The sequence below is a fragment of the Opisthorchis viverrini genome (genome assembly GCF_000715545.1).
Source record: "Opisthorchis viverrini unplaced genomic scaffold opera_v5_92, whole genome shotgun sequence".
In the NCBI taxonomy this organism is placed as follows: domain Eukaryota; kingdom Metazoa; phylum Platyhelminthes; class Trematoda; order Opisthorchiida; family Opisthorchiidae; genus Opisthorchis; species Opisthorchis viverrini.
The window spans coordinates 1,131,362-1,158,119 of NW_008751748.1; the positions used below are offsets into that span (position 1 = coordinate 1,131,362).

A 26,758-nucleotide genomic window follows, 5' to 3' on the forward strand; every position below is an offset into this window, starting at 1 on the left:
GGCTCAGTTAATTAAAAAAACAGTACAAATCAAAGCAAGAAGCTACCAATCACTGTCAGTTTGAAGGGAATGTAGATAACGATAGGTATGCAATAGATAGTGAAGATACTAGATTGTCGGCCATATGAATTCGTCAGTTCCAAAAAGAGATGACGGTAGTTCATTTCTACCAGGGTAACTGGACTGCGTGCCGGCCTTACGAATTGATTGACTTGCTACCCAAATGGCTCGCCGGATGTGCTCAACGGGGCCAAGGTTTGGGTGGCGCGAGATGAAGTGGGCCAAAGCACCAACAAAGCTGTCACCAGCACCCTATAGAAAAATGACAGTAAAAGAACTACGTCCAGAAAACCAAAACATACTTGAATCGGTAGGCAACGGTGGCGTTTGTCATAAGGCTTATGGTCATCAGTTGAAAGTGGCATTTCCTCAGACATTATATTACAAGGGTGGATTGAAATATGCATTGGGTTTCTTCTGGAACACGAGGAAGGAACAAAGCATGTGGCTTTAAACCACCGAACTAGCATTTTCGCTCCGATTTTTAGGTTACTATTTATCCTGGGTTCCTCTTATTGGTTCTGTATAGTTCGGATTCGGTTTACGAGGTGCATATAAAAATCCGACACTTCGCTTGTACGCGTCCTAGGAAAATACTTCATAAGCCAAATGGGTTTAAAATCTGGCGACCTAGTAGACATTAGGAGTGCAATGGCTGTTTTACTCTAATCAGTTGATTCGGCCGACTGCTTTTTATTTTCGAGACATGGCTTTACCCTGGTTAACTGAACAACATCGTGGTGGCGAATACGGTCTGGATAGAATTTCAACATAATCGTGTAACGTGATTAGATGAGAAAACACACGTGATCTACAATTATCGCTACCTTTTGTGAAAGCATTGTAGTCTGCCGCAAACTCAGTCAACAGCCATATAGGGATCGACTCGCTCTACGCACAACTGCAAGCAAAGGGCCACCAACTTAATCGGGTAACACAAGAGAAACGGACGGGTCAGGTGGAAAAAGGGCAAAGGTAGCAGAGTGTTTCAGAACTGTCGGATTCAAAGTCATTCGGGAGCTGACTAATCAGGGAGCTAGCCAACCATCCAAAAAACGGGACTGACCATCCAAACGACCGGTCATAACCACAGGTCACCAACCTGCGCATCAACGGAGCATACATGAGTGAAAGCACGGCTCTGCTCAATGCCTACAAATCGACACACTACTACGCAGCGTTAACTTACTACGCAAAGATTTCAGCTGGATTGATGACGAAGTGCTGGCAACCAAATTGCTCAGCTCAGCGAACAGAAAAACTGGCCTCTCTACAACCCGAGTAAACCCTCCATAGCATGTAGACAATGAGCCTATCAAGAATGGATTTCAGTCTATTGCACTATTACATGAACTGTCATCTCATGATGACTACCTTGATTGTGAAGGCAGTTACCGAGGTAAGTACAAAGACCGATGATATATAAAGGCAGTTGATTACTGTCGACTAAAATATGGACGACTGCGCATCATCTAGACGAAATCTAGTCGTTCGATTCCGCTCCCAGTGAGGTCAACTGCGAAGCTGACAAACCAATCTCTAACCACAGTGACTGTGACCTCATTGGACGAAAACCTGTACTCGAAATGTTCAAGCCTAGAATTTAGAGACGGTCTGAATGTGCAACAAAAGAAATGCAGAAGTCATTCCTCGATGGGGTTTTCTAAGGTACTTTGTTTCTGTTTGTAATAGGTTTTTGGCTCATGACATGGGATAAATGGTACGACCAACGATTGCGCCCAGATATATTCCAATAATCCTATTGCTTACCGTAGTATCCACAGCGTCTGAAATTGTGGGAGCTGATAAATGAAGTATGACGAAATTGGCTAATATTCCGGTCCGGAGCTGTTTGGTGTGAACTATCGAGACATCTGGTGGTAGTTGATCAGGTATTTTAGTAGTCTCCAGCAGTGCGACCGTTCCTTTTGAACCCATCGTGATGATGGGATGTTTGACACCCTGGTTTGATAGCCACAGGAGACACTGACGGAACGTTGAAAGGAGTGGATCCATGTTGCTTTTTTTAGGGTCAAATTCAGGTGCAATGTGACCATAACAATGAGCTAATTGCAAAGCCTCTGTTTCGTTTGGGCAGCAGTAATCAGAAACAGCCAAAAGCTTTTTCAAGACCTCTAGATGGTTCGCGCCTTGGATAGGTACGGTTGGTGGTGCCGGATTCAAAATTGTGACCGCACCGTTTTGTTGAGCAAGTTCCATTGCACATAAGGATGCTGTGGCGCAAACCTAGGGGGCAAATAACGTGGTTGGAACATGAAAGTACTCATAAGTGAAGAACATTCCGAAGGTCGAGCTGTTTCTTACAAAACGGAATAGTAATAAATGTATGAAAACAGATAAGTTCAATGTTACGTTTGGAACAGCCGTGTCGAGTTGTGTTTGAAACAGATCATCGCTGTGTACAAACATTGAACATCGTTGGTGTTACTCGGAGATCCAGAAGGGCTTTGAAAGAAAATCCGGATTAGGATGTTATTCAACGGAATATATCTCCTACAAACGTTGGTTTAAAGGGATTCCCGAGTGTTACACATTGGGTGAAAGGACACCACAAATGACAGATTCATACGTAGCTCGTTCAAATCTGACATAAACACCAACTAATTGTGCACAAGGGCCAAAAAACAACTTGATAGACAAAGGTGATCCAAATTCGAAGATTTTCCCCTCCAGATTAGTCGAGACAGAGTCACGCGGGTAATGTTTGTTACCTTGTACAGCCAGTGATTTCTGGGCAGCACCCCTTTGGTTATACCAAAAATCTCGGATGACTGTGCTTATATACCTACCCAATTAGGGATACATACTGGTGCTTAGCCACCACTCAACCATTACAATGCCTTATTGAATGATCGGTAGAAACGCGAAACGTGGACCTTGTGTTGGTCATAGATAATAAAAAAATTGTTGACAGCGGTGTTCTCAGAGTGGAACTAGTGGAGAATGTCCCGTATCATACAACTGACGCACGTGAGGATGCAAACCAATGGGGAAAGCAATCCATCATTTGAATGGAATACAGTTAGGTCCCGTAGAAACTCATTCAATCACGAACAAGCATACACCGTAACGCAAAGACTGGACCTCACCGCGCTTCACCTCCCTAACCTAGTGATCTATACTGCGGGGTGTGCATGTGACAGTCACAGAGGATCTCAGACCAGACTGGTCAGTGGATAGAGGTCTGACTNGTAATGTTTGTTACCTTGTACAGCCAGTGATTTCTGGGCAGCACCCCTTTGGTTATACCAAAAATCTCGGATGACTGTGCTTATATACCTACCCAATTAGGGATACATACTGGTGCTTAGCCACCACTCAACCATTACAATGCCTTATTGAATGATCGGAAGAAACGCGAAACGTGGACCTTGTGTTGGTCATAGATAATAAAAAAATTGTTGACAGCGGTGTTCTCAGAGTGGAACTAGTGGAGAATGTCCCGTATCATACAACTGACGCACGTGAGGATGCAAACCAATGGGGAAAGCAATCCATCATTTGAATGGAATACAGTTAGGTCCCGTAGAAACTCATTCAATCACGAACAAGCATACACCGTAACGCAAAGACTGGACCTCACCGCGCTTCACCTCCCTAACCTAGTGATCTATACTGCGGAGTGTGCATGTGACAGTCACAGAGGATCTCAGACCAGACTGGTCAGTGGATAGAGGTCTGACTAATAGTCATATGGTCCTCCAGGTTGTGAGTTGGGACGTGTGGCGACTTCGTCCTTAAGACGTGGGCTGCCTTGGCGGTCTTACTGCTTTGCAGCCTTTCAGCCAAAGGTTTTGGTTGATGACTCAAATCGTCCCCATACCCAATTCTGGGCGTTCAGCAGTATCCCAGCCAGCGCACAACCATGGGATACAGACTTACATGTCACATCGACCGTCGCATGGTTCCCACAGCCACTTCGCCCCACTTGCTGCATACAACAGGATTGAAAAGTGAAAACGAAATACTGCTGATAACTCTCTTTCTCTTCCACGTATTTTTTTCTCATGCTCCCCACGTTTCTAGTGGCAACGTCGTAGGCTTGTTCTTCAGAACTGACAGGTCTGTTCACCGCTGTTGGATACATCTACGGTTAGTTCGATTGCCACCGCGGAGACACTTCGAAATCATTCTTTAACCCTGGACGCTCAGTTCATCTAGCAGCACTTAGCGTTCGCACTCTGAAACAAGTCGGACAACAGACTGCTCTTGCATGTACATCAGTCTCCTTTTCTGAAGATCCGTGCTGTTTGTCTGAAGCGAGTATTCAAGACCCAATTATGGCTTTTAAAGTAACCTACCGATCGGCTTCCTCTCGGTTCAGGTTTCGTAGCTCTGGTGATTTAGAAGCCGCTGCGGCTGGTTCTTCTGGGGTTGGCAGTGTTCTAAGCAAGCGAGCTGAAGGTCTTATGGTTGCCCGCTGATAATCGATCAGCGCCTATAGTCGTTGCCGGTTCATTGTATCTGCCTATGTAGCTCTGATACACCAAAAGACAGCTTTTACGGCACTTTAAGCGCCTTGTTGTTGCGGGCTAAGAGCTCAGATATTGTTGTGGCTACCGGGGCGCGAGTAGGTAGACTTAGCGCTGCTGAAGCTCAACTGAGTGGTGGAATAGACCGGAATCGATTCACCCGGGTAACGACGAACGCCTGCAGAAGTTGTCCGCTGATCACATACCGCTCTTGTATAGTAATAACTTCCGAAACAACCGACCACATAGCGCTCCCGCCGTAAACTAACGTAAAACACAGAAATTAGCTACAGGTGATATGGGTCAATTACTGACTGTTGCTTGTTCTGGGACACCTATTTGTTTTTTTTTCATGCGCTTGTCCCAGCCAGGATACAGCTCTGGACAGTGAAGTTGGAACCACCAACGGTCTCAGAAATAAACGAATGACTTTTTCCCCTCAATCGTTATCGAGCAGGTGGTCCTGAGGGTCTCCCACCGCTCTGTTCAAAGATAGAGGCAGAATCCAAAATAGGTGCTTGTTTAACTAATTAGCCACTATCCGAGAGAAAGAGACCGCCCAAACCAGCTAAAAGGAGTTGACAGTGGTGCAAGTTTCAAAACGCGTTCTCCTTGTGAGTGTGCCTAGGCGTGCGTATTATAGGTGCCTTACGCACTTCGCGTTCTTTGAATCCAAGGGTGTTCGATTCTATCGACTGGTTAGTTCTTTCCAAGGCGCTTGCGCAACATGGTATGTCCCAGAAGTTCGTGAATACTATGCGCTGTTTGTATGCACATACTTTTGGGTGCGTGAGAATGTATGGGATCTTCTAAAGCTTATCTACGAGCAGTAGTGCTTGATTTTTTATTGATGGGGTACTGAGACGAACACTGGGAAGTCTCCGAAACCCTGGTGTTCATATCTGTCCGAGAGAGAACCTTGTTGACCTAAAATATACACAGGACATTAAACCCATTCTCAGAAAAGTGTAGCAAGCGCAAGCCTTGAAAGGCAGGCCAAGGTCACCCAGTTATTCAGCACGTTTTGCGCCAGAAATTGCGGGGTCATGCTACAGGACTGGAGGTTGTGGAACATTATACATATCCTGGAAGTTCAATTAGTTCTGATGGTGGTGTGACAGACGATGTTAACGCACCATTGTCGAAGGTCAGAATTGTGTTTGCCAATTTGCGCCCTTTGTGGTGTCAAAAAACATCTCACTGGGTCTCAAAAGACGCCTGTGCAGTGCGGCCTGTATTGCTGCTAGACTTGGTCAGTTCGAGGATCTGAGACATCTTCACGTCACTGGTCATAGATGTCTGAAAAACATGGCTGAAAGTGGCACATTCGCAATGAGTTGATCGGGAGACGGGTTTTTGGTGAGACAGAAGTTACTTCCCACAAATAATGTATCCAACACTGCCAACTAAGATTGCCGAGCTGTGTAATGCATGCCGATTTACGGCCTGGCGAGAAGAGCGCTGTTCTCTGTGCCTAATCCGGAGTGGCGGAAGCCGAGAGGTGAACGGAAGTTGACATGGTATAATGGAATGATGGATGTTGGTGCTGTTTACCCTCTACGACGGGGTAAACATGACACTCCCTGCGCCCGGCTTGAGACAACGAACGATATGGAGGCTAGCCGGTGTCAGTGGCATTCATGCTGAGATTCTTTGAGTGAGAGCTGGACGTGTAAGCACCTCGGATGTTTGTCTTTCTCCCTCCTCATTTCTTTCTTTCTGTCATAAGCTTTTATTGAAATCGGTATGGTTGTACGGCAGTGAAGCATTGGTGTTCCCACCTGTTTTCTTGCATACAGCGACTGACCGTTCGATGGGCGAGCCAACTCAAGACCAGCATGACATGAAATGTGTTTGCAAAAAAGCTGAAAAACAATGTAGACCAAGGTTTACATGTTTTTTTTTAACAGGACACATCACACAATGGCAAAAACTTCAGCCCGGCCGTCCGACTAGGAAGTGACAGCGTGCCTAACACTGGGAGCGGTGGCTTGTCATGTTCTGTAGGGTTCCTAACGACGTGCACAATGACGCAGACCAGAAATAGGAGCGCCGAAGATCTCGCAGCACTCGGTTTGACGTTGGCTTCCTTCATTTTTTGTTCTAAAATAAGTTCAAATAAACCAATTAAGGTGAGACAGCGAAGATGTTTAATAATCTTCAAGTGGTGCTGGTGGAATTTTTATTTGAACCGGCAGCCCGATGGCACTTCAAGATAAAAAGGCATATACTTCGTCAGCTGAGGGAGGATGTAAATCCACAGACCAAAGGTTGAACAAAATACGGGTATATGATTTAATTTCCAAATTAACTGCCGTTAAAAAATTCCACCCAGAAATCCAGACGTTGCTTTTCATCATATATTAGATTTCCAATAATATCTTTAATTAGATCACTAACAGACAGCCTACTGAATACCATTTGATTATCAGATCGAAGTAGTTTCGTGCATTACCCACTTCATTGGCTTTTTTCATTCTTTTGACTTCCTGATTTCAACACACTTCTCCATCCACACGCAAACTTCGTTTGAGCTGGTGTCTGGCAGACTGCCGAGCCGAATTATGCTGCGGTCCTGAGGGAATAAGTTTTGTATCAAGAAGCGATATTGATCGTTCTGATATCCATCTGATAAGCATGCGCACGGTCGAGAACTCCACATGCCAAGTTACCAACGTCACGTACAGCGCTCGTTATCTTTTCTTAGTTCTATGGATATCCTCTAAAGCGGCTATTTTCGAAGCACCACATAATAAAGTTGGTGTTTGCTTATTGCATGACTCGGAATGCTTTTTTGATTGTAAAACAAAAGCTCTGTTTCGTAGGTTTAACTGGGAAATTCAGTGAAAATCTACATCGGACGAGTACTTGGTCTGAATTTACACGTGTTTCAGAATGATCAGGGCCGAGTATTAAGCCTGGCCGAGGACAGTTAACGTCGACTTGAATAACTTGGCTGCATGATTGTTCAACGGTAAGGGGCGACATGGGGCTCGTAATCATTAATTCCTGGGTCTAAACTAACATGTCAGCAAGTCGCACCTTGCATGAACTGGGGTGCGTTACTTGCGTGTTTAAACTTTTACGATTAGAATTATAACGGAACTTTTCGTGATGAATCTGAGGGTGCTTACTTTTCGACGGAAGCGAAGCAACAGCTAGTTGGTGCGTAGGGGGCAAGTATGCACACAGAGCGGTTTCGGTGAGAATCTCACAGAAAAGGACAGAACGGTTGAAAGATGACTGTCTGCACGAATCCAAGGAAAATTAGTAACTGACAGCTACACCAAGACTGGCGCAGCCAGCCGCGGCAGTTAAAGCTAATGGTCAACAGCATCTAGAGAGCGTAGTTGACGTAAGCTCAATTACTTATGTTGGATCTTGTGCTCAGCTTACGGAAATGCAGCAAATGCCTGTTGACTAGGTATTACAAGGCCGGATTCGGCCATCTCTCTTAAGGGTTCGGGTGTCGAAATCTGAAAATAAAAACGAAAGGACGGGGTCCGACCTACGAAAGTGGAGCGGCAGACGTAAGGGGTGGTGTGCAGTTATTCGCCTACCTGGGGGTCTGACTGATGTGCTTACATGTGGGTACCATGGATTAGTGACAGCCAGATGAGAAGCAGGATAGTCAAGAAAAATTAAGAGATTGGAGGCGCCAGCATTCACATTTTTCCACCTATCCGCATTGAAGCATGCAGCGAACAAGGCAATTGGGCTGATATCACCACGCGACGGTCTTTGTGGCGGGAAGGTATTTTATCTATGAAATTGATGGTTGCGTGTGGACTGAGAAACTGCCACGGTGCCCGGATCTAGACAGGAAGCCGATACTGGTCCTCAAACGAAGCCTTTGGTTCGAAATCCCAAGCACAGTGCAGCGGTGGTTGATATACGACTACCACAAGGGTGTATCTTTTAAGGAACGGAATACCACAGTTGTTCCAGCGCGCAACCTGGAGGCCAGGGGATTGTGCTTCTCAGACCTGCATCCACCTACCAACCTGGTGGGGGATGCTCCGTGGATGCCGCATTAACATCTCCAGGTACAACTCGATGGTTTGCTGATATGGGCAATCCGTCGCACCACGATAGAGTCCAGTCTCTGGGGAACGAGAACTCAATCACCAAGTGAAAAATGCCCTCTTAACTAATAAAATATGGAAAAAAACTCGGACTGGCAGGCCAACACGAAGAAATACACTGAACCTTCCGGTTATTCTGAAGAGTTCGGATCAATGATCATTGAATATCTTGGACCTCATAAACAGCACACGCGGTGCATTCTGAAGGTCGGAAGGGCATGATTGGTAATTAGCAATGTGTAAGGCAGTTGACAGCTGATCACTTTGCCAAAGGTCATACGAACGTTTCCTTGCCAACCGAATGGACATCACTGTAGCGTAAGCAGCGCTAAGCAGTGTCTTTACAGGTTGTCCCGTGTTGCAGAACGTTTCCATCACACTCAGTCGGTTCGTTTGATAGTTTCACGTTATCAGTTTTGCTCCCGATCGTTCGCAACTGGTTTCACCATTTTCTGGAGTGACTAGCCGTCCGCGACTTCCGTTCTGTTGTGTTCCGAGCTACTGCCATTCAGCTGATCGGTCTCCGTTCCTCCTTCTGTTTCATTTGTTTCTAACTCTGTTTGCTCGTATACTTTGTTCTAATCCTTCGTCCGTTAGGTGTAACTAACTTATCACATTCTAGCAACCTATATTTTGGGCTGCGCAGTTCCAGAGTTCTTCTGTGCCAAGTTGTTGATAGACGAGGTCAGTTTTGAAGTGTCTGCTGTGGGCTTTCTCGATATGATTTGCTCCCGTTCCCAGTTTAATAAATACTGGTAGCTAACTTCCGTCTTCTCTGCTTTGATATTTTGCGTTATCCTTGTGCTGAGTTTTGTATGTGATGACGGTTATTTTCATTGTTTCTTCTGATTTTGACAATGCTTTCTGAAGTATTCCCAGACTTGTGGGCTACCGTAATGTTTTGCAGCTAATCCAGCAATGTTATTGATTTGTCCACTTCATCGTAGCACTAGTCGGTTGGTCGGGTTTCATTTTCCAACAGATCTCCAGCCAAAATTTCTTCGGTAAACACCATCTCCTAGTGATTTCTAACCGTTGTTTTATTGTCTTCCGATGACGTTGTCATGTGTTTTGCTTCGTCTGAACAGTGGTGGTATCCGTCTGTTTGTGACAGTTTCTACTGGTTAGTTAACCGTATTGGCTAGTTGGAAGTGTCTGCGCTATTGATTAGTCTATTTAACGACAACATAACCCTGTATTAGATGCAAATTCGCCCGACAAACGCCCTTGTGGCGCAATCGGTTAGCGCGTTCGGCTGTTAACCGAAAGGTTGGTGGTTCGAGCCCACCCAGGGGCGCGAGCTTTTTGTTACAAAACAGTGCGTTCAAGCCCTAATTAAGGTGGCTCTGTTCGTTGACATACAGAGACTGTTTTCAATTTCAGGTCAAATGTTCAACAATACTTTAATAAACGTCAATTCATAACCTTTTACATGGATAAGGAGAGGACAGAAATCCTATCAGTGTATTCCAATACTCAGACATCAATACAAAGCGGTTTTTACGCAGACTGAAAGTCACGGAGGTTTGAGTCTAAACAATGATCTCACTCGTTTTGAATTCACTGTTTACACTAAGAACCCTCATTCTACTTGGACGACTGTTTCTGAACTGCATATCCATAGAATTCTAAGTGTTGAACCCTTGTCAAAAGAAAGCAACCACTGCTCGCCCTTTACTTGAGCGCTTCCTTTAAGACGCTCGCGCCTACGGAATCACCATTAAATTTACATCTAAAATGGAAATTGCAAAGTGAACGTGAGGAATGCATCGTTCTCCCAGATACTTACACAAAATTTTGGATTCAGCACGTGGTGACACTTTATCACACTCAGAAGCAGTAAACTAGAGAAACAACGAAATGTTTTTAACGAAGCCACGTTCACTCAGGGATAAAAATATGGCTATCCTTATCACTATATCTTATTTCAGCGCAGTCCGCGATACCCACACAAGACTGGTGTGGATATGCTTCGACAAAACATCAGATGACTGATACACAAGTTTGGCGACCTCGATTGGAATGTGAGCTAAACATTCGGACGGACCACTCGGCTCTTGGAGAAGGGGGTTGGATGAGGGAACTGTATTTGCACTCGACCGACATGTGGGTAAGAGGAATGGGAATTAGCTGAGCAAGTGTCGGGTAAAAAGTTCACAGGGGACTGAGGTCAGTATCTTCTAGCGTGGAACTAGATTTGTGGACCACTAGGATGAGTAACACAACACGCTTACTCGAACAGATGGAAACCAGGTACAACTGATTTTTGAATTCACCTTCGCGGAGGGCAGTGCGTGAATGATTGATATGACTGGACGAACACACTTGCCTGGTATGTATAAGTGATCAAGCCAACCGACATTGCAATGTTGGATCATGCACTCAACTCATACGACAACCATGGATGTGAGTGACCAATTTCCGAAAGTGTTCGAACTGGACACCAATAAACGAACCAACAGAAAGTGTAAGAGAGACCTAGGTTGTTCTGGAGCCCTGTTATGTTGCATAATCTCGTGATGCAGTTTTTTTTTCAGCTCACAAACTATGTACCGAAATGCAGCGGTTTCAACTGTTGCAGCTTTGCTGACTGAGGGTAAATAAAGGAATGAGAACCACTAACTGAAGGCGATGGTCTGAATTGTGCGTCGAGGACAAATGGATCTATCCGTCCATTATGACAGGAAGTGACAGCTACTAAGTGAAGGCGATAGCTTGGATGCAAGAGCATCATCGGCTGTGTGACACTACCATATATTTCAGGGTCACTAGTCAGTTCGTCTCATCCTGTGGTCCCCATCCGAGAAGACTGCAGTTGCCAACTGGATTAAATTGGCTAGTATGAAACTTTATGCTTCGTTGCAGTCATGGATTGAGCGCTCCTGGTTCGTTTCCACCAAATATAAAGCTGGGCGAAGAGTGCGCTAAAAGGCAAACGATCCTCATACATACCAAGTACGTTGCTCAACCTGGGTAACTTGTGGAGTATAACCAACTGATCTATCGAGGGAAGGCGGGTTTTTCCGAAAACCATCTGGTGTACTTAAACATTACTGATTTGATGTTCCCACCAAATATGTGCAATGTTTCGGAGGTCCGACGGTCAAATAGTCTTTGAAGATCATCCGCGTGCAGTTGCCTCTTCCCTAATCTATGAAATAGGACAAATCAGACCACGGCATTGTACACCCTACTCTTGACAGTCATACTGACTTCACGTCGGTGCAAAAAATATCGGAGGTTGGCAAACGCTTCACCGGTCTTCCTAATTCGGGCATTGATTTCTTCTTTCACCAGTCAACCGGAACTGTTTAGATAGACGTACTTAGTATTTATTTATTTTTTTTTACTTATCTACCACACCGATCGGTTATCATGCAAGCAAAGTTTGGGATTGGTCTCATCCAAGATTGCAGAAAAACCCTACTCTACAGGTGCGAAGGGCCTAGCAAACTGTGTAGCAGAATTATTTAGGTTATTTAGAACAGTTTGCATTTCCAAAGGATCAGAACCAAGGAGAGCAGTATCACTGGCATACGCAAGGTCCGTGGACGAATGCCCTGTGGGTAAATTAATCTCAGAAGTGTTAAAGCCGGCGGGTAAAGAAAAATGAAAGAGCACACCGATTACAAAGTTATAGAGGAAGGGGTGACCGAGGACATCCCTGTGTAACACCACTAGATTTACGATGCGGCGGTAAAGAGGATTAGGTAAGTATTAGATTGTTGCACCGGCAAATAACGACATTGGTACAACAAAGCAAATACTGGCGGGGCTCACGATACGTGTTTTCTCCCAGGATGCAGACTACTCTGTTCCGCCAGTCATTTCAACATCATATGATGATAGTGGGTCGTGCAGTACACTTTCGTGCAACAAGCCTTTTGAGACATGAGACGGGCGCATCTTGCTGTGCGATACGAATCAAGAAAGCCGCCAGTCAGGAAGGTCATTAGAGAAGGACGGCTAAAAGTTAATTCAACCCCCCCCCGTTACCTTCTTCGACAGGCGGAAAAATTTAGCTGGCCTAGGATGCCCAGCATAATGATCAATGAACTGCCAGCGTCACATTGGGGCAAGCATCGCTCAAATCAAATGAAAGATGAAGTCAAAGGTGAGACCAAACTCCTAGAGAGAAACCAAACACCCGGTCCTCTCTGTTTTCCCATTTTGTTTAAAGAGAGAGAAGGACTTGTTCACAGTCTGACAACACTTAAATGGAGCATTTGGAACATAAAGTCGGTTTGGCTGCACTGACTACTCTGGTTTGGCCATGTGATACGTATGCCAGGCTCCGGCTGCTTCTCCGTACCTTGTTTGCTGGGGGTGAGAGGAAAACAGTGCAAAGTGGACAGTGCGAGATCTGCAGATGGAGTGTTAGAAACATAGCGACGAATCATAACAGTATTGCTGCATCTTGAGGCTACTAGTCCATCGGTAAGTCCGACGCTTTAACAGCTGACAGTACGCTCGGCCAATAGTGGTACGAATATGATAGGCCACCCCGCAGCCAAGCAGCTGAATTTTTCACTGAAGGCAAACTTATGTTCCAAGCATCCAGTCAGCAACGTTCCGTTACTCTATTAGACACTGCAAACAAGTTTTTACGGACCCCGAGTGAAGCAGAGTGAATCAGATAGCGGACTAATCACGAACGAACCTATCTGACCCTCCGACGATGCACACATAGAGCGGCGATTTGTCGGCTTTCTCTCCTAGCGCTAGTAGCAGGGAGAGCCATCACATTAACCGACCTCCGCATCAGCACTCCTCAAGTGAATGAGCCTCCACTGACTGCCCCTCTCAATTGTATATGATACTGTTTCAATATGTAATCCTGTTAGGTCACCGGGCGGTGACATACCAGTGACGTGTAACTTCGTCTCTGACATTCCGGTCCATCGTTTGGTAGCGCAAAACTTTGCATTTAGTCTCATCTATCCAAAAAGTATGGTGTTCTGCTTGTACCTGAAAAACTCCGAACATGCGCTTTCGTCTGGACTTCTTGTTGTCGGTGGTATTATTCTTCTCCGAAATAGTGCAACTAAACGACCGTCAGGCTAGGATGAGACTGTCGTCCTCGTATTCTGCTTCCAATTACTGTCGTATTGTCGATAAAGTTGCAGTTAGCTTATTTCCGATCCAGCTGGCATATTCGTTTACCGCCACACTAATCGGCGCGCTTTCGGAGTTTCTGGTTACAGGGGTCAGAATTAATTTTCCCCATTTCACTCAGTGCGCCAAAGTCCGGGTTTCCACACCAAGCAACGCCGTTGTCCACCACCCCATTCATCAAATGTTTCTCGAGTTGTTCATCACATCATGCTGTCCATTGCAGAAGAATTTGGTAAGCAACCGGTGGATCTGTGGCTGGACGAGGTTTCGCTCTTACATAAAAGCTTCTTTAGGCGAAATGAGTAGGTTCTTAGCTTGGTCGGGGTTTAAGGCAGACGGGGAACCAATCGGCAAGATCGCTTTCGATTGGCAATTCAGCGTTGAATGTCGATTAAAATGTCTTGTGGGTTAGTGTGGCTGTCTAAGTTTACAGTCAACGAGTCGTGGGCGTTTCACCCTTGACACTCTTGAGTGTCCTTGGTAAGTTTTATCAGCCTGAGCGGGTTCGTAAGTGCTACGACACTTTGGTTGAGAACACGAGACTACGTGACTCTTGATCGACTCGGGCTATGTATTTCAGATCTGAGCTAATTCTGTTAATCACTGTCCTGCACTGATGAGTGCACACCCCGCTACGCATTAGATCGACCGGTCCAGAACCGTTCTCCACAGACTCACCAGCTCCACGCTTTCTACTGCTTGGAGATGCTCGTCGTTACCAAGTCCTTCTGAGACGATGACTTCTGTTCCAAACATTCTTTAATTAGTTGGAAACGATTACATCGTGTTGTTCCATAACTTTACGCGACACAACGCGGCTACAGAAAGGCCTAGGTCTCGTGTCTATCTGCACTCCCATTGCGTGGTTTATTGGTGTCCAATTCGTACACTTTCGGCGNACAAAGTTATAGAGGAAGGGGCGACCGAGGACATCCCTGTGTAACACCACTAGATTTACGATGCGGCGGTAAAGAGGATTAGGTAAGTATTAGATTGTTGCACCGGCAAATAACGACATTGGTACAACAAAGCAAATACTGGCGGGGCTCACGATACGTGTTTTCTCCCAGGATGCAGACTACTCTGTTCCGCCAGTCATTTCAACATCATATGATGATAGTGGGTCGTGCAGTACACTTTCGTGCAACAAGCCTTTTGAGACATGAGACGGGCGCATCTTGCTGTGCGATACGAATCAAGAAAGCCGCCAGTCAGGAAGGTCATTAGAGAAGGACGGCTAAAAGTTAATTCAACCCCCCCCCCGTTACCTTCTTCGACAGGCGGAAAAAATTAGCTGGCCTAGGATGCCCAGCATAATGATCAATGAACTGCCAGCGTCACATTGGGACAAGCATCGCTCAAATCAAATGAAAGATGAAGTCAAAGGTGAGACCAAACTCCTAGAGAGAAACCAAACACCCGGTCCTCTCTGTTTTCCCATTTTGTTTAAAGAGAGAGGAGGACTTGTTCACAGTCTGACAACACTTAGATGGAGCATTTGAAACATAAAGTCGGTTTGGCTGCACTGACTACTCTGGTTTGGCCATGTGATACGTATGCCAGGCTCCGGCTGCTTCTCCGTACCTTGTTTGCTGGGGGTGAGAGGAAAACAGTGCAAAGTGGACAGTGCGAGATCTGCAGATGGAGTGTTAGAAACATAGCGACGAATCATAACAGTATTGCTGCATCTTGAGGCTACTAGTCCATCGGTAAGTCCGACGCTTTAACAGCTGACAGTACGCTCGGCCAATAGTGGTACGAATATGATAGGCCACCCCGCAGCCAAGCAGCTGAATTTTTCACTGAAGGCAAACTTATGTTCCAAGCATCCAGTCAGCAACGTTCCGTTACTCTATTAGACACTGCAAACAAGTTTTTACGGACCCCGAGTGAAGCAGAGTGAATCAGATAGCGGACTAATCACGAACGAACCTATCTGACCCTCCGCCGATGCACACATAGAGCGGCGATTTGTCGGCTTTCTCTCCTAGCGCTAGTAGCAGGGAGAGCCATCACATTAACCGACCTCCGCATCAGCACTCCTCAAGTGAATGAGCCTCCACTGACTGCCCCTCTCAATTGTATATGATACTGTTTCAATATGTAATCCTGTTAGGTCACCGGGCGGTGACATACCAGTGACGTGTAACTTCGTCTCTGACATTCCGGTCCATCGTTTGGTAGCGCAAAACTTTGCATTTAGTCTCATCTATCCAAAAAGTATGGTGTTCTGCTTGTACCTGAAAAACTCCGAACATGCGCTTTCGTCTGGACTTATTGTTGTCGGTGGTATTATTCTTCTCGGAAATAGTGCAACTAAACGACTGTCAGGCTAGGATGAGACTGTCGTCCTCGTATTCTGCTTCCAATTACTGTCGTATTGTCGATAAAGTTGCAGTTAGCTTATTTCCGATCCAGCTGGCATATTCGTTTACCGCCACACTAATCGGCGCGCTTTCGGAGTTTCTGGTTACAGGGGTCAGAATTAATTTTCCCCATTTCACTCAGTGCGCCAAAGTCCGGGTTTCCACACCAAGCAACGCCGTTGTCCACCACCCCATTCATCAAATGTTTCTCGAGTTGTTCATCACATCATGCTGTCCATTGCAGAAGAATTTGGTAAGCAACCGGTGGATCTGTGGCTGGACGAGGTTTCGCTCTTACATAAAAGCTTCTTTAGGCGAAATGAGTAGGTTCTTAGCTTGGTCGGGGTTTAAGGCAGACGGGGAACCAATCGGCAAGATCGCTTTCGATTGGCAATTCAGCGTTGAATGTCGATTAAAATGTCTTGTGGGTTAGTGTGGCTGTCTAAGTTTACAGTCAACGAGTCGTGGGCGTTTCACCCTTGACACTCTTGAGTGTCCTTGGTAAGTTTTATCAGCCTGAGCGGGTTCGTAAGTGCTACGACACTTTGGTTGAGAACACGAGACTACGTGACTCTTGATCGACTCGGGCTATGTATTTCAGATCTGAGCTAATTCTGTTAATCACTGTCCTGCACTGATGAGTGCACACCCCGTTACGCATTAGGTCGACCGGTCCAGAACCGTTCTCCACAGACTCACCAGCTCCACGCTTTCTACTGCTTGGAGATGCTCGTCGTTACCAAGTCCTTCTGAGACGATGACTTCTGTTCCAAACATTCTTTAATTAGTTGGAAACGATTACATCGTGTTGTTCCATAACTTTACGCGACACAACGCGGCTACAGAAAGGCCTAGGTCTCGTGTCTATCTGCACTCTCATTGCGTGGTTTATTGGTGTCCAATTCGTACACTTTCGGCGGCTGCTTGAAGGGAAAGTGAAGTTACCGAACCAATTCTACTTGTTTTCCCATCTTTCCAGGTTGTTGTTGTGTTGTGTTATTAGTCTGTGTTTTCCATAAACCCCGTCTTACGCTGGAAGATGCTTAACTCAGTCGCCTGTGCACACACAACACTTGCTCAACTTATTCCCATTCCTCTTATCCACATGCCTAGTATTTCCACCGTTCAGTTGAGTGCAAATATAGTACCTTCGTCCCACCCCCTTTGTCAACGAGTTGGATGGTTTGTTTGAATGCTGAACGTCCCAAGACTCCATGGCCCAGTATCACGACGTGTGATCGAGAACGCCATGCTGGCATGTCAGTCATCTGATGTCTTGCTGAAGCGTACCTCTTGGTTCATAAAAACCCTCTCTGAGAATTCCGGACCTTGTTAAAATGGGATATAGTGGTAAGGATAGTCAAGAACTTTAGTTCGTCCCGAATGAATTTGACTTCGTTAAAAATGCTGCTCTGTGAGTGACTACTTCCTTTAAGTTCACTGTTTCTGACTGCGACGAGATTATCAAGTGCTGGATCCAAAGTTTGATGTTCGTGTCTGAAGAAACAATGCACGCCACCGTTCACTTTGCGACATGTGTTCAATGCGCAATTTGACGGTAATTCCACTGGCGCAAGTGCCTTAAGGCAAGCGCTCAAGTAAAGAGTGAGCAGGCGTGGATGTCTTTTGACAGGGGTTCAACACTTAGAATTCGATAGACATGCACTTCAAAATGAGGGATGAGGGTTCTCAGGTGTAAACAGTGAATTCAAAGCGAATGAACTCATTGCTTAAAATTAAACTCCCGTGTCTTCCAGTCTGCGTGAAAACTGCTTGTATTGACGACTGAGTATTGAAATACACTGATAACATTTTTCTCTTTTCACACAATCCTTTTGAAATAATCGGGTTGATGTTTTCATAAAAGAAAACTGCTCCCAAGTTTCCTGAAAACTCCTCGACAGCCCCCGAATGGTTCCGCCATTCTTGGGATTCATCAAGTAGGTGCGGTCCTCAGGTTTCCGTCAACTATATGTTCTATTTGAATCCAAATTGGACTAATTTCCACAAATACACTGATTTGCAAATCAATTTGTCGATGACTATCGTTCTGTTTGTGGAGCCCGGCAATTTGGTTGCAAGTACCTGACCGCCGATAGCACTGATGATGACACCACGACTAGTAATGGAACGTATGTGATCAAATTACCAGACTCCGTGATCGAAAAACAGGTATCTAGGCGGTTCAGAGTAGGATGCCACGAGTAAGATTGATCTAGAACCTTTTGCGGATCATATTAAGCATGAAGGGACTGATGAACGATAGCTTGGCTGTCAGACTAGAAAATGGGAGCATACTAGCCACTGTTTATATTTCGGACCCGACCTCTGCGTCTCGACTGATTCTGTTTAGGCTTTGGCGACCTGGCAATATCTCAGTTCCCTTGCTTCCTTCGGGTGGAATGGCAACTAGGCACCAAAAGGGCGTTACAGGTGACCGATTATTATGGTCTCCAGCCAGGTACAAGATGAATCACGTGAGTCTCAGACAGGAAGGCCGGGTGATTGCATAACAGGCTATTTGCCTGTAGCCACTTCCTTTGAGCTTTGACGGACCGTTCCCTGTGAACTTATCTACCGGGCATAGATTTTGAATAGAACGCAATGCTCACTTCAATAGATTATGGTTAGACATGTGTGCGAAACGTCCGAGTCACTGTAACAGGTCAAACCCTGTTTAGTGATTACGATTCATGTTCACCTGCCCGCTTACACACTACTTCTTTGTGTAGCTACTTCAGTTCGCTCATTCTTGTGCTACCAAAACATAAGTGATAGAATGTAAACAAGAAGACCTTCAAGCCGAATTAGACTTTGTGCTACCGTCGTACAAAGTAAGTCTCCTTAAGACGCAAACCGGGGAAAAGGCTGAGGAACGCTGAACTTATAATTGATCTTCCGTCAGAATTGGGAAAGTATGTGAAAAAATTTTCGGATATTAAGTAGGGTTCGAAAAGAGACACTATCAGTAGGACTTCATTTTGGGAAAAACTGATCGCACGGTCACAGAAGCAGAATTCGAACACCTAATTAACTAGCACCTGAGAATGAAAGCCGGTTCAAAGTAAAGATTACTGAACTCAATAACCGTTTGTGCTCCTATCGGATTCATCAAAGAAGGTGCTCTACCAAAATTTACACGAGCTGAACAGAAACCATGATGTCCACATGCTGAAGCCAGACAAAGGATATGGCGCTGTTATCCTTAAAAAGCATATTAAGTGTCTAGAACAAGTGCAATTTTAGCCGATACGTCCAAATTTTTACTCAATAAACAACTGGACAATATGCTATTGTGCGTGAACACTTGTTTCCTCTTAGTGATTCACCCTGAATCTAACGTCAAAACTTATCAGCCAGTTTCCAAGAATCCAGCTAACTATAAGGAAATTAGCAAAGATATGACCTCCGAAAATGATAGCAACCAGGACGCCAGTCATAAAGTGGTTTACCTCGAACTGACAAACTACAACACGTCCGTTCAACAACCCAAGCTGTTGAGCCACATTGATTTCTTCTGCACTCAACAGCATGTTAGCACCAGGGACAACGATGATACGGTTTTCACCACGGGTATGCTCAACTGTGATAAACGCCGTACCGGTGCTCGCTTCGACCGTTTCAGTCACTCCCCCTGAAATAAACGAGGACACACTGGGAAGGCCAACAGTATCAAAAATGGGTGATGATGAGGAAGAAACACTCCGACATACCTGCCTGCAAAATCCATTAAGTCTGTTACACTCACACATTCCGTCAAGTCCGACTGTCGATCCCATGTAAAGCACTAACCATATACGTGCCTTGGGAATTAAAATATGCAGCAAGAAACGGTTCTTGGTTCTATCTCTGGATCAGACAGAACAGTACGTCAATTCAAAGTTGATGGGAACTGTGTTCTACTTGCGCAGGTGCTGGGTTCATTGGGCAAGTCGCGCTTCTAGGAAACAATGCCTCAGTTGAAGGGGCTGGTTTTGACCGTATTTTACTAATCTCTATCAGGGTGGCCTGTTGATTTATCTGTATGAAAGTTCAAAAGTTCAACACCTCTTGGTTAAAGGAATAGCGAGGATCTAAGATAACGTTTTCGGACTACTCGGGATTTTTTGTAACCGCTTGCCGAGAAGAGAGTGCATTTTATGCTAGTGGTTGCAGACTGGCTGCTACTAAGTTTATTTCGACGGTTATCACAGCACAATACAGGGGTGAGCCAAATATGGAGAGAACGGATCGAATTCGATATCAGACACTAATGTCCATGTGGAAAAATTGGTGATGGTGTCCGGGTCGCCAACACCCTAACCATGTATAATTTTGAGTCACTGGGTAATACGCGAAACTGCAACCCCTCTTCGTACATACAGCATAATTGCTCGATGCTCGCACAGAATGATTTACCTAAAGTGAGCATTGGACTAACTGCGACGGGAGCCGCAGCCTTCTGGGAAATCAACTACGGAGTATTCCGGCCCAGCAGCCTTTCCATTAGCCACATTCGAAAGTGTCACATACCAATAACTAGAATGATTCCATAGCTTTCAAACTTCAACTTTCCGGATAGGCAGACTACTCTCAAACACTCCCTCCTTGATTCAAGGGAGAGTATTAACTATGATGGCCATTTGATCCGTGTTGGAAAAGACTTTGATCTGGGTTAAAGAACGAGAATGCCACAAGGAAACCTTGCAAGTCGACCGACCCCCCTCTACCTTTGTGATCAGCATACTATCGGAGCCATTGAACGAAAAGGACAATGTTTAACTAGCGAGCGCCAGTGGGCGTTTACGTAATTCCCAAATGTTATTGCATCGATGTCTCATTGGTCCCGCTGAGTTCTGCGGATAAGGTCCTTTCAACTGCGTTAAGCTTCTGAATCTCGAATATACTGAAATCCTGATCGAAAAACTACAAAACATAATGCCTTAGACACAGTGTGCTGCGACGAGAGTAAAGGGGACCCGTCAAACAAAGGTTACTCCATAATGAAACCGCAACGCCGGAGACTTACTTGGTGTAGTATGTATAATAAAATGTGATGAAACTTTGAGAAAATTTTGCTGCATTGATCGACGATACTGGATATTGACATTGCTCAGCTGATGGCCGTCCCGTTCTCTCATGGACTAACATGTTTCTTCTTGTTAACTACACCTACCAATCCCCATGCACAGTCCTAACACAGATGCATGCTCACTGGCAAGAAACGAACACTTGTTAGCAAGCTGAGCCAAAAGACTCTGAAGTTCGGCAAGGCATTTGACCGCATCGACCGGCTATACTAATGCTAAGGGAGATATGTAAACTGAGGCTAGGCGAGTCACTGCGCGACTGGATGTAGCCTTTAATTTCCAGAGAGTAAACATAACTTTTTCACAGGAATGACTTGAAACAGTGACGGCCCCACAAAGCGCTGCCGCGGGGTCAAGGCCATTCACGCTTTACATCAACACCCCATTATGCGAATAAGCCCACCATGTATATGGCTTACCGATCATCTACAAAGCTGGATTGTTGCCGACAGACATACTGACGAAGTACAGTTACGAGCAGATCTGGATAGACTAGAAGAATGTTGCAGGAGATACAAACAGCCTAGCAAAGCAAACGAGTCGGGACTTATGATATGGAGCGGGCATGGAAGAGAGACGTACATGGCTCGGATTCTGAGCTTATTCCACTAATGCGGACCACGCACTGGTTGAGTATTCATCCAACACGACCTGAAAACACATGCCCAAACGGCACTAGCATGGATCAAGGGTTTGAGGGTTCTGTGAGCGTCAAGTAAAAACGCTTGAACCTTCATCCCGACATTCCAAAATGCTGAAGGCGGCATTCGGCCTACCAGACAAGAAATGCGGAGAATCCACGTGTCGCCTGTGCACAGTGTAAGGAGCATTCCTTCCTTCGATCAGCTATACCAAAATTTCAGCGCCTAGCTGTAATGCCATCCGAAGGATGCACGAGGGTGGAACATTGTCAGGTCGCCTAGGTTGGGGCATTCAGGATGCTGAAGTTGAGTTCGTACCGTGGACCTGCTGATCAGTAAATTTGCGCCTTGACCACTGAGCCATCCCCATCCAAAGAAGCGCAAGGGGAAGCATGCTGGCTAGCACAAGTACGTAGGCTAGGTACCAGAACGGTATCCGGGACGTGAAACCTGCGTATGGACAAAGATCCGCGGTTTTACTCTTCAATACAGGCGTCACAGGGCATATCTGCTATTTCTCTACAAAGGGGTAAAACAGGAACGTACCACGAATTCCTGTAATTAAATCTAAGCTGAAAACTCGGCGGACAGATAGATGGATCATATGTCAAACCGAGCGATGGTAGAACAGAACCTCTTTCTTGCCCGTGCAGACCGGGCTGACACATCAAGTCTATTAAAGATATTAATGGATCATGGCTTTGCCTCTCCAAAACCCGAGGAAGCACTGGAGATGGAATCTCCATGAACCTAAAGATTTGAGCGTTGGGGACGAAAAAGGCAACTATCACCCGCTGTTCTCGGTAAAACAAATTGAGACTCAATTGATATCTCACGTGCTCCGGGTTTTTTAGACGTACTTTTAGCGTGAAACGCAATTATTCAGGTTGTAGAGCAAGAAATTTAATGGCTAAGAACGTATGCTTGATGGGGGGTTGAGTCTATCTGAAGTTAAATCACGCAACATATTATTGTTATGCTGACGTCAAACCAAAGCTGTCACCTTGTCGAGGTGGTCGGGCTTCTGTGCTGCAGTGATCCTGAGGGCTATAGTGGCTGGAACCCAATCAAGCCAGGAAGATCAACAAGGAGCAGCTCGACGAAGAACAGCGAGTAATCGCACTGCGTGGCGGTCTGGAGGTAAATCGTACTGTACTCTGCGATATGAGTGTGATGGCAGTAAGGCGTTTCCCCCATGAGACCAGCATGCCCATATTTATGGGAGTAGCGACGCTGCCCTCCCCTGAGAGGGCAGGTTAGAAAAGTTCGTCTCAAAAACTGCATACTCCGATCGCCCAATGGTTGACGTGACTGCCGGCGCACCATTTAATAGGGTCGGAATACTTTTAGAACCAAAGAGCCCGATGGTGCTCAAAAGGCATCTTCGGTGCGCAACCGCAACATGAGTGAGACAGTAATGCCTTACTCCCTGCGCCCTCGAGCCAGGCCGGCCCCCTACAGCCAAGCAGGTCAGACTAGTGAGTCATGGGCTCCGATAAGAGTCCCCCAAGAAAACCGTAACAACCGCTGTCTCTCGGTCTATACTCTTGAGTCAAAGGCTAGGGACAAGATCCCCGAACAAAACCTTACATTCCCCCACTGTCCTGTGGGTCATACTTTTGAGTCAAAGGCTCAAGGTGGGGTGACTCAACTAAATCCCCTTCTTCGGCCTGGGCAACCGGAGAGTAGCACCTGCCCTTGCAGCTCTACGCTCACCGGCCTTCCCCCTCATTCCCTCCCAACGCATCGTACCATGCAGTACAATCAACCAATCTGCCAACCCCCTAGCAAATATTCCGTTTCTCAACAATCACCCAGAAAAACAAGCCAAAATAATCACCTGCCAATCTCAAAAGATTTGAGCCACGTTGCAGCCTTTAATGTCCGTACTATAAGTCAATTTGGAAAACGAGCATCTCTTGCTGAAACCTCGCTTTCATATATGTCGATGTATGTTGCCTCCGAAAGACTCATACAAGACCCCACTTCAATCGTGCACCTCAAGCCGCTTAAGACGAGCTCGGATGCCTCCCATTTCACTTTTTGGGTATCCAGTGGTTTTGAAGCAATGGCTCGGTGTGGGAGTTGCACTCCAAGGCTAAAAGTGCCTTATTGGACTGGATTCCAGTAAACAGCTCTCTTTGCAATCTGCAGTTGTCTGGCTCAACTAAGGTCAACTCAGGTCGATGCTGAAAACGGTATTTATTTGTCATATCAGCATACGCCCCAACATGTACCAGATCTGAGGCTGGGAAGGACGAGTTCTATTAAGATCTGTCACAACTGCTTCGGTCAGCAAGAAAGACGGATATAGTAATCCTGGCAGGCGATAAGAATGCCTAGGTTGGACGACTAACTCCTGAAGAAGCAGTTAGTTGGTCGATTTGGAGTCGATGGTGGGCATACGGATAATTGAGAGCGGCTTCTTCGGTTGTGTGCAGATCACCGCCTGTTCCTGGCCAGTATGAACTTCCAACACAGACACTCACACCGAATTACTTGGAGGCCCCAACAACAAGTCAGCCGCGGATTCAATTGGACCATATGGCTATTAGTTATCGATGGAGAGCCTCAGCTAAGGATACTCGTTCCTTTTGGCGTAAGCAACTTGACTCAGATCACGCCATCGTGCGGACCCGCTCATCACTTCGCTTTCTGTCAGCACTATATGTGACGACAAGTTTCAATAGCTGAAGAGTATCTGGTTGATCTGGCTAGAAGGTTACTGGAAACGCACAGTAATGTGGACGGCGAAGATTGCTTGGAGGATCAATGGAGTTGAGTTAAAGAATCAACGTTGTTAGCCTTCAGAACTGTTTGTCCAGCCCATCTGAATCGACTCAATGAACACTGGATAGTTTCGAAAACAGCAGATAATATTGCTGCCAGAAAAGTCATACCAGCAACTAGCGACCATGATGACATGCACATCCCTCAAACACCAGATAATCAGGAGCTTGAAGAATGACAGAGAAGGCTGGTGGGTTTCGAGGGCCTATGAGATGGAAAACGCTTTCGCTGCAGGCAACAGCAGCGCCCTGTTTCAAATGATCCGTCAACGGATCAAAAGAAGGCAGGTATCAGTGGGGCAATATGCGAAAGAGAAGGAACAGCAATCCACTCCCCCAATCGCTATCTTGAGCGGCGATCTGAGCACTTCCAAGAGCAGTTTACCTGGTCTCTTTCCACACAACTACTGGAAGAGGTAAGCGGGTCCGAATGGAACATTGACACCAACCCACCATCAGTAACCGAAATCCAGCATGCGATTTCAATCCTGAAGTGCGACAACACACCCGACCCGGATGATTTACACCCCGCGCTCTTCAAAGGTGGCGACGTCCTAGTGAACAGTCTGACAACTATACTACAGATTTGGACCGAAAACGGAATACCAGCCGAACGAAGCTCCTCGAATGTAACTCGTTTTTAAGAAGGAAGCAAGGAAGTCATGTGAAAACCACCATAGTATCAGTCTGGTATCCGTCGCATTGGTCAGGTCTGGTGGAAACAGCGGATTAGTAATGCTGAGTTACGCCATATGGTCTTAGTATAGAGGGACTCCCCCGCGATAGGTGAAATACTCACGCTTCATAGGTTTCACTGGTTGGGACACGTAATCCACACGCCATAAGACCGTCCGCTAACAGAGTTTTTTCCAGACCTGTTCTGAGTGAAAGCAACCAAAAGGTGGACAGTGTATGACCTGGCAATGAAGTACGAAAACACTAACCAGTAAACTTAGTCGGGTGGGAAACTGCCGCCGACCCAAATCAACACTGACTAATGACATCAGCGGAAATGGCCCAATCGCGCAGCCAGTGGTGCTCGGGCATCAAAGCTATTGCCTTTAATACGTAGCTAACCAATTTCTGAACAACCTGAACATACCTTCGCCTCCAAGGCTTGGTTGTATATTCCACTTTCTCGTTTTCTGGTGACTGAAACTGCAGTGGCTGGAAACAATGTGCCTGTGGCACACAGTTTATAGCCAACAAATCGAATTGAATTGTCATGCTGACGAAGTGACTGAGGGTGAATGTATCAAGATATCATCAGACGATATGAACATGTTTTCTAAAAGCCTAAAACCAGGACTATATTGTGAAAACTCGGCGCAGAACAAATCGAAATAGAAGAACAACAGTCTTGCAATAAACTACAACTAACTTCTGGCGACCGACCAATTTTATCGCGGCATGCGCTTCACGTTGTTTCTCTTTCATCTTGATGTCCACTCAGAATTAGCGATATTTCTTCGTGTTGTACCTCGAGGCACAGTTCTGCGTACAACTCTCTCTTACCCAAGTATGCACCATGACTTCCTCTATCTCTCGACCACCGTAAAGGGTAGCCATCTGGTTCAAGTGAGCACGGGGACTCAGTTTCTCATAAGTCTTGGTGTCAGTTGTCTCCGGTGCACCAATCTTTAGCTTAACCTCTGGCTGAAGCTTTTGACACGACTTAAACAACTAATTCTTAAAAGTATTAAACGATGAATATACCAAGCTTGGGTTGTTCTGGCCGTTGTTATTTTGTAACAATTGTGGCGGGATAGTTGCTGTATCGGCAGATGCTACCCAACCCACATCCACAAATGCCTCAGAAACTCACTGCGGTCAATGCCAAGTGCATCCAAGCGAACAATAAAGTTCTGCCCGAATGTATCAGAGCCAATCTGAAGCTGTAGTGATTAAAGCTTTCTTACTTTTGCAATGAGGGCCACATTGGATCCCAGTAATCTAGCAGCTACAGCTTGATTAGAACCTTTCCCGCCGAAGCCCATGGCAAAACTTCTGCCCATAACCGTTTCACCTGCATTTGGATGTCTTTCCACAAATCTGTTGGAATAATGAAACCCAAAATCGAGAGTTACATGGACAAGTCGGTATTAACCGATCCTACCACGACTACATCGAATTCACACAT

The 26,758-nt window shown here is 45.8% G+C and overlaps 1 protein-coding gene across 1 annotated transcript; it reads right to left on the reverse strand.

Moving 5' to 3' along the window:
* On the reverse strand, positions 1–26,758 carry T265_05102 (hypothetical protein; the record flags this gene model as incomplete). The annotated part of the gene is made up of 6 exons (XM_009170019.1): positions 1–312; positions 1,831–2,307; positions 19,572–19,753; positions 26,444–26,507; positions 26,538–26,670; positions 26,706–26,758. 6 exons carry the CDS (start codon positions 26,756–26,758, stop codon positions 109–111), a joined length of 1,113 nt encoding a protein of 370 aa, XP_009168283.1.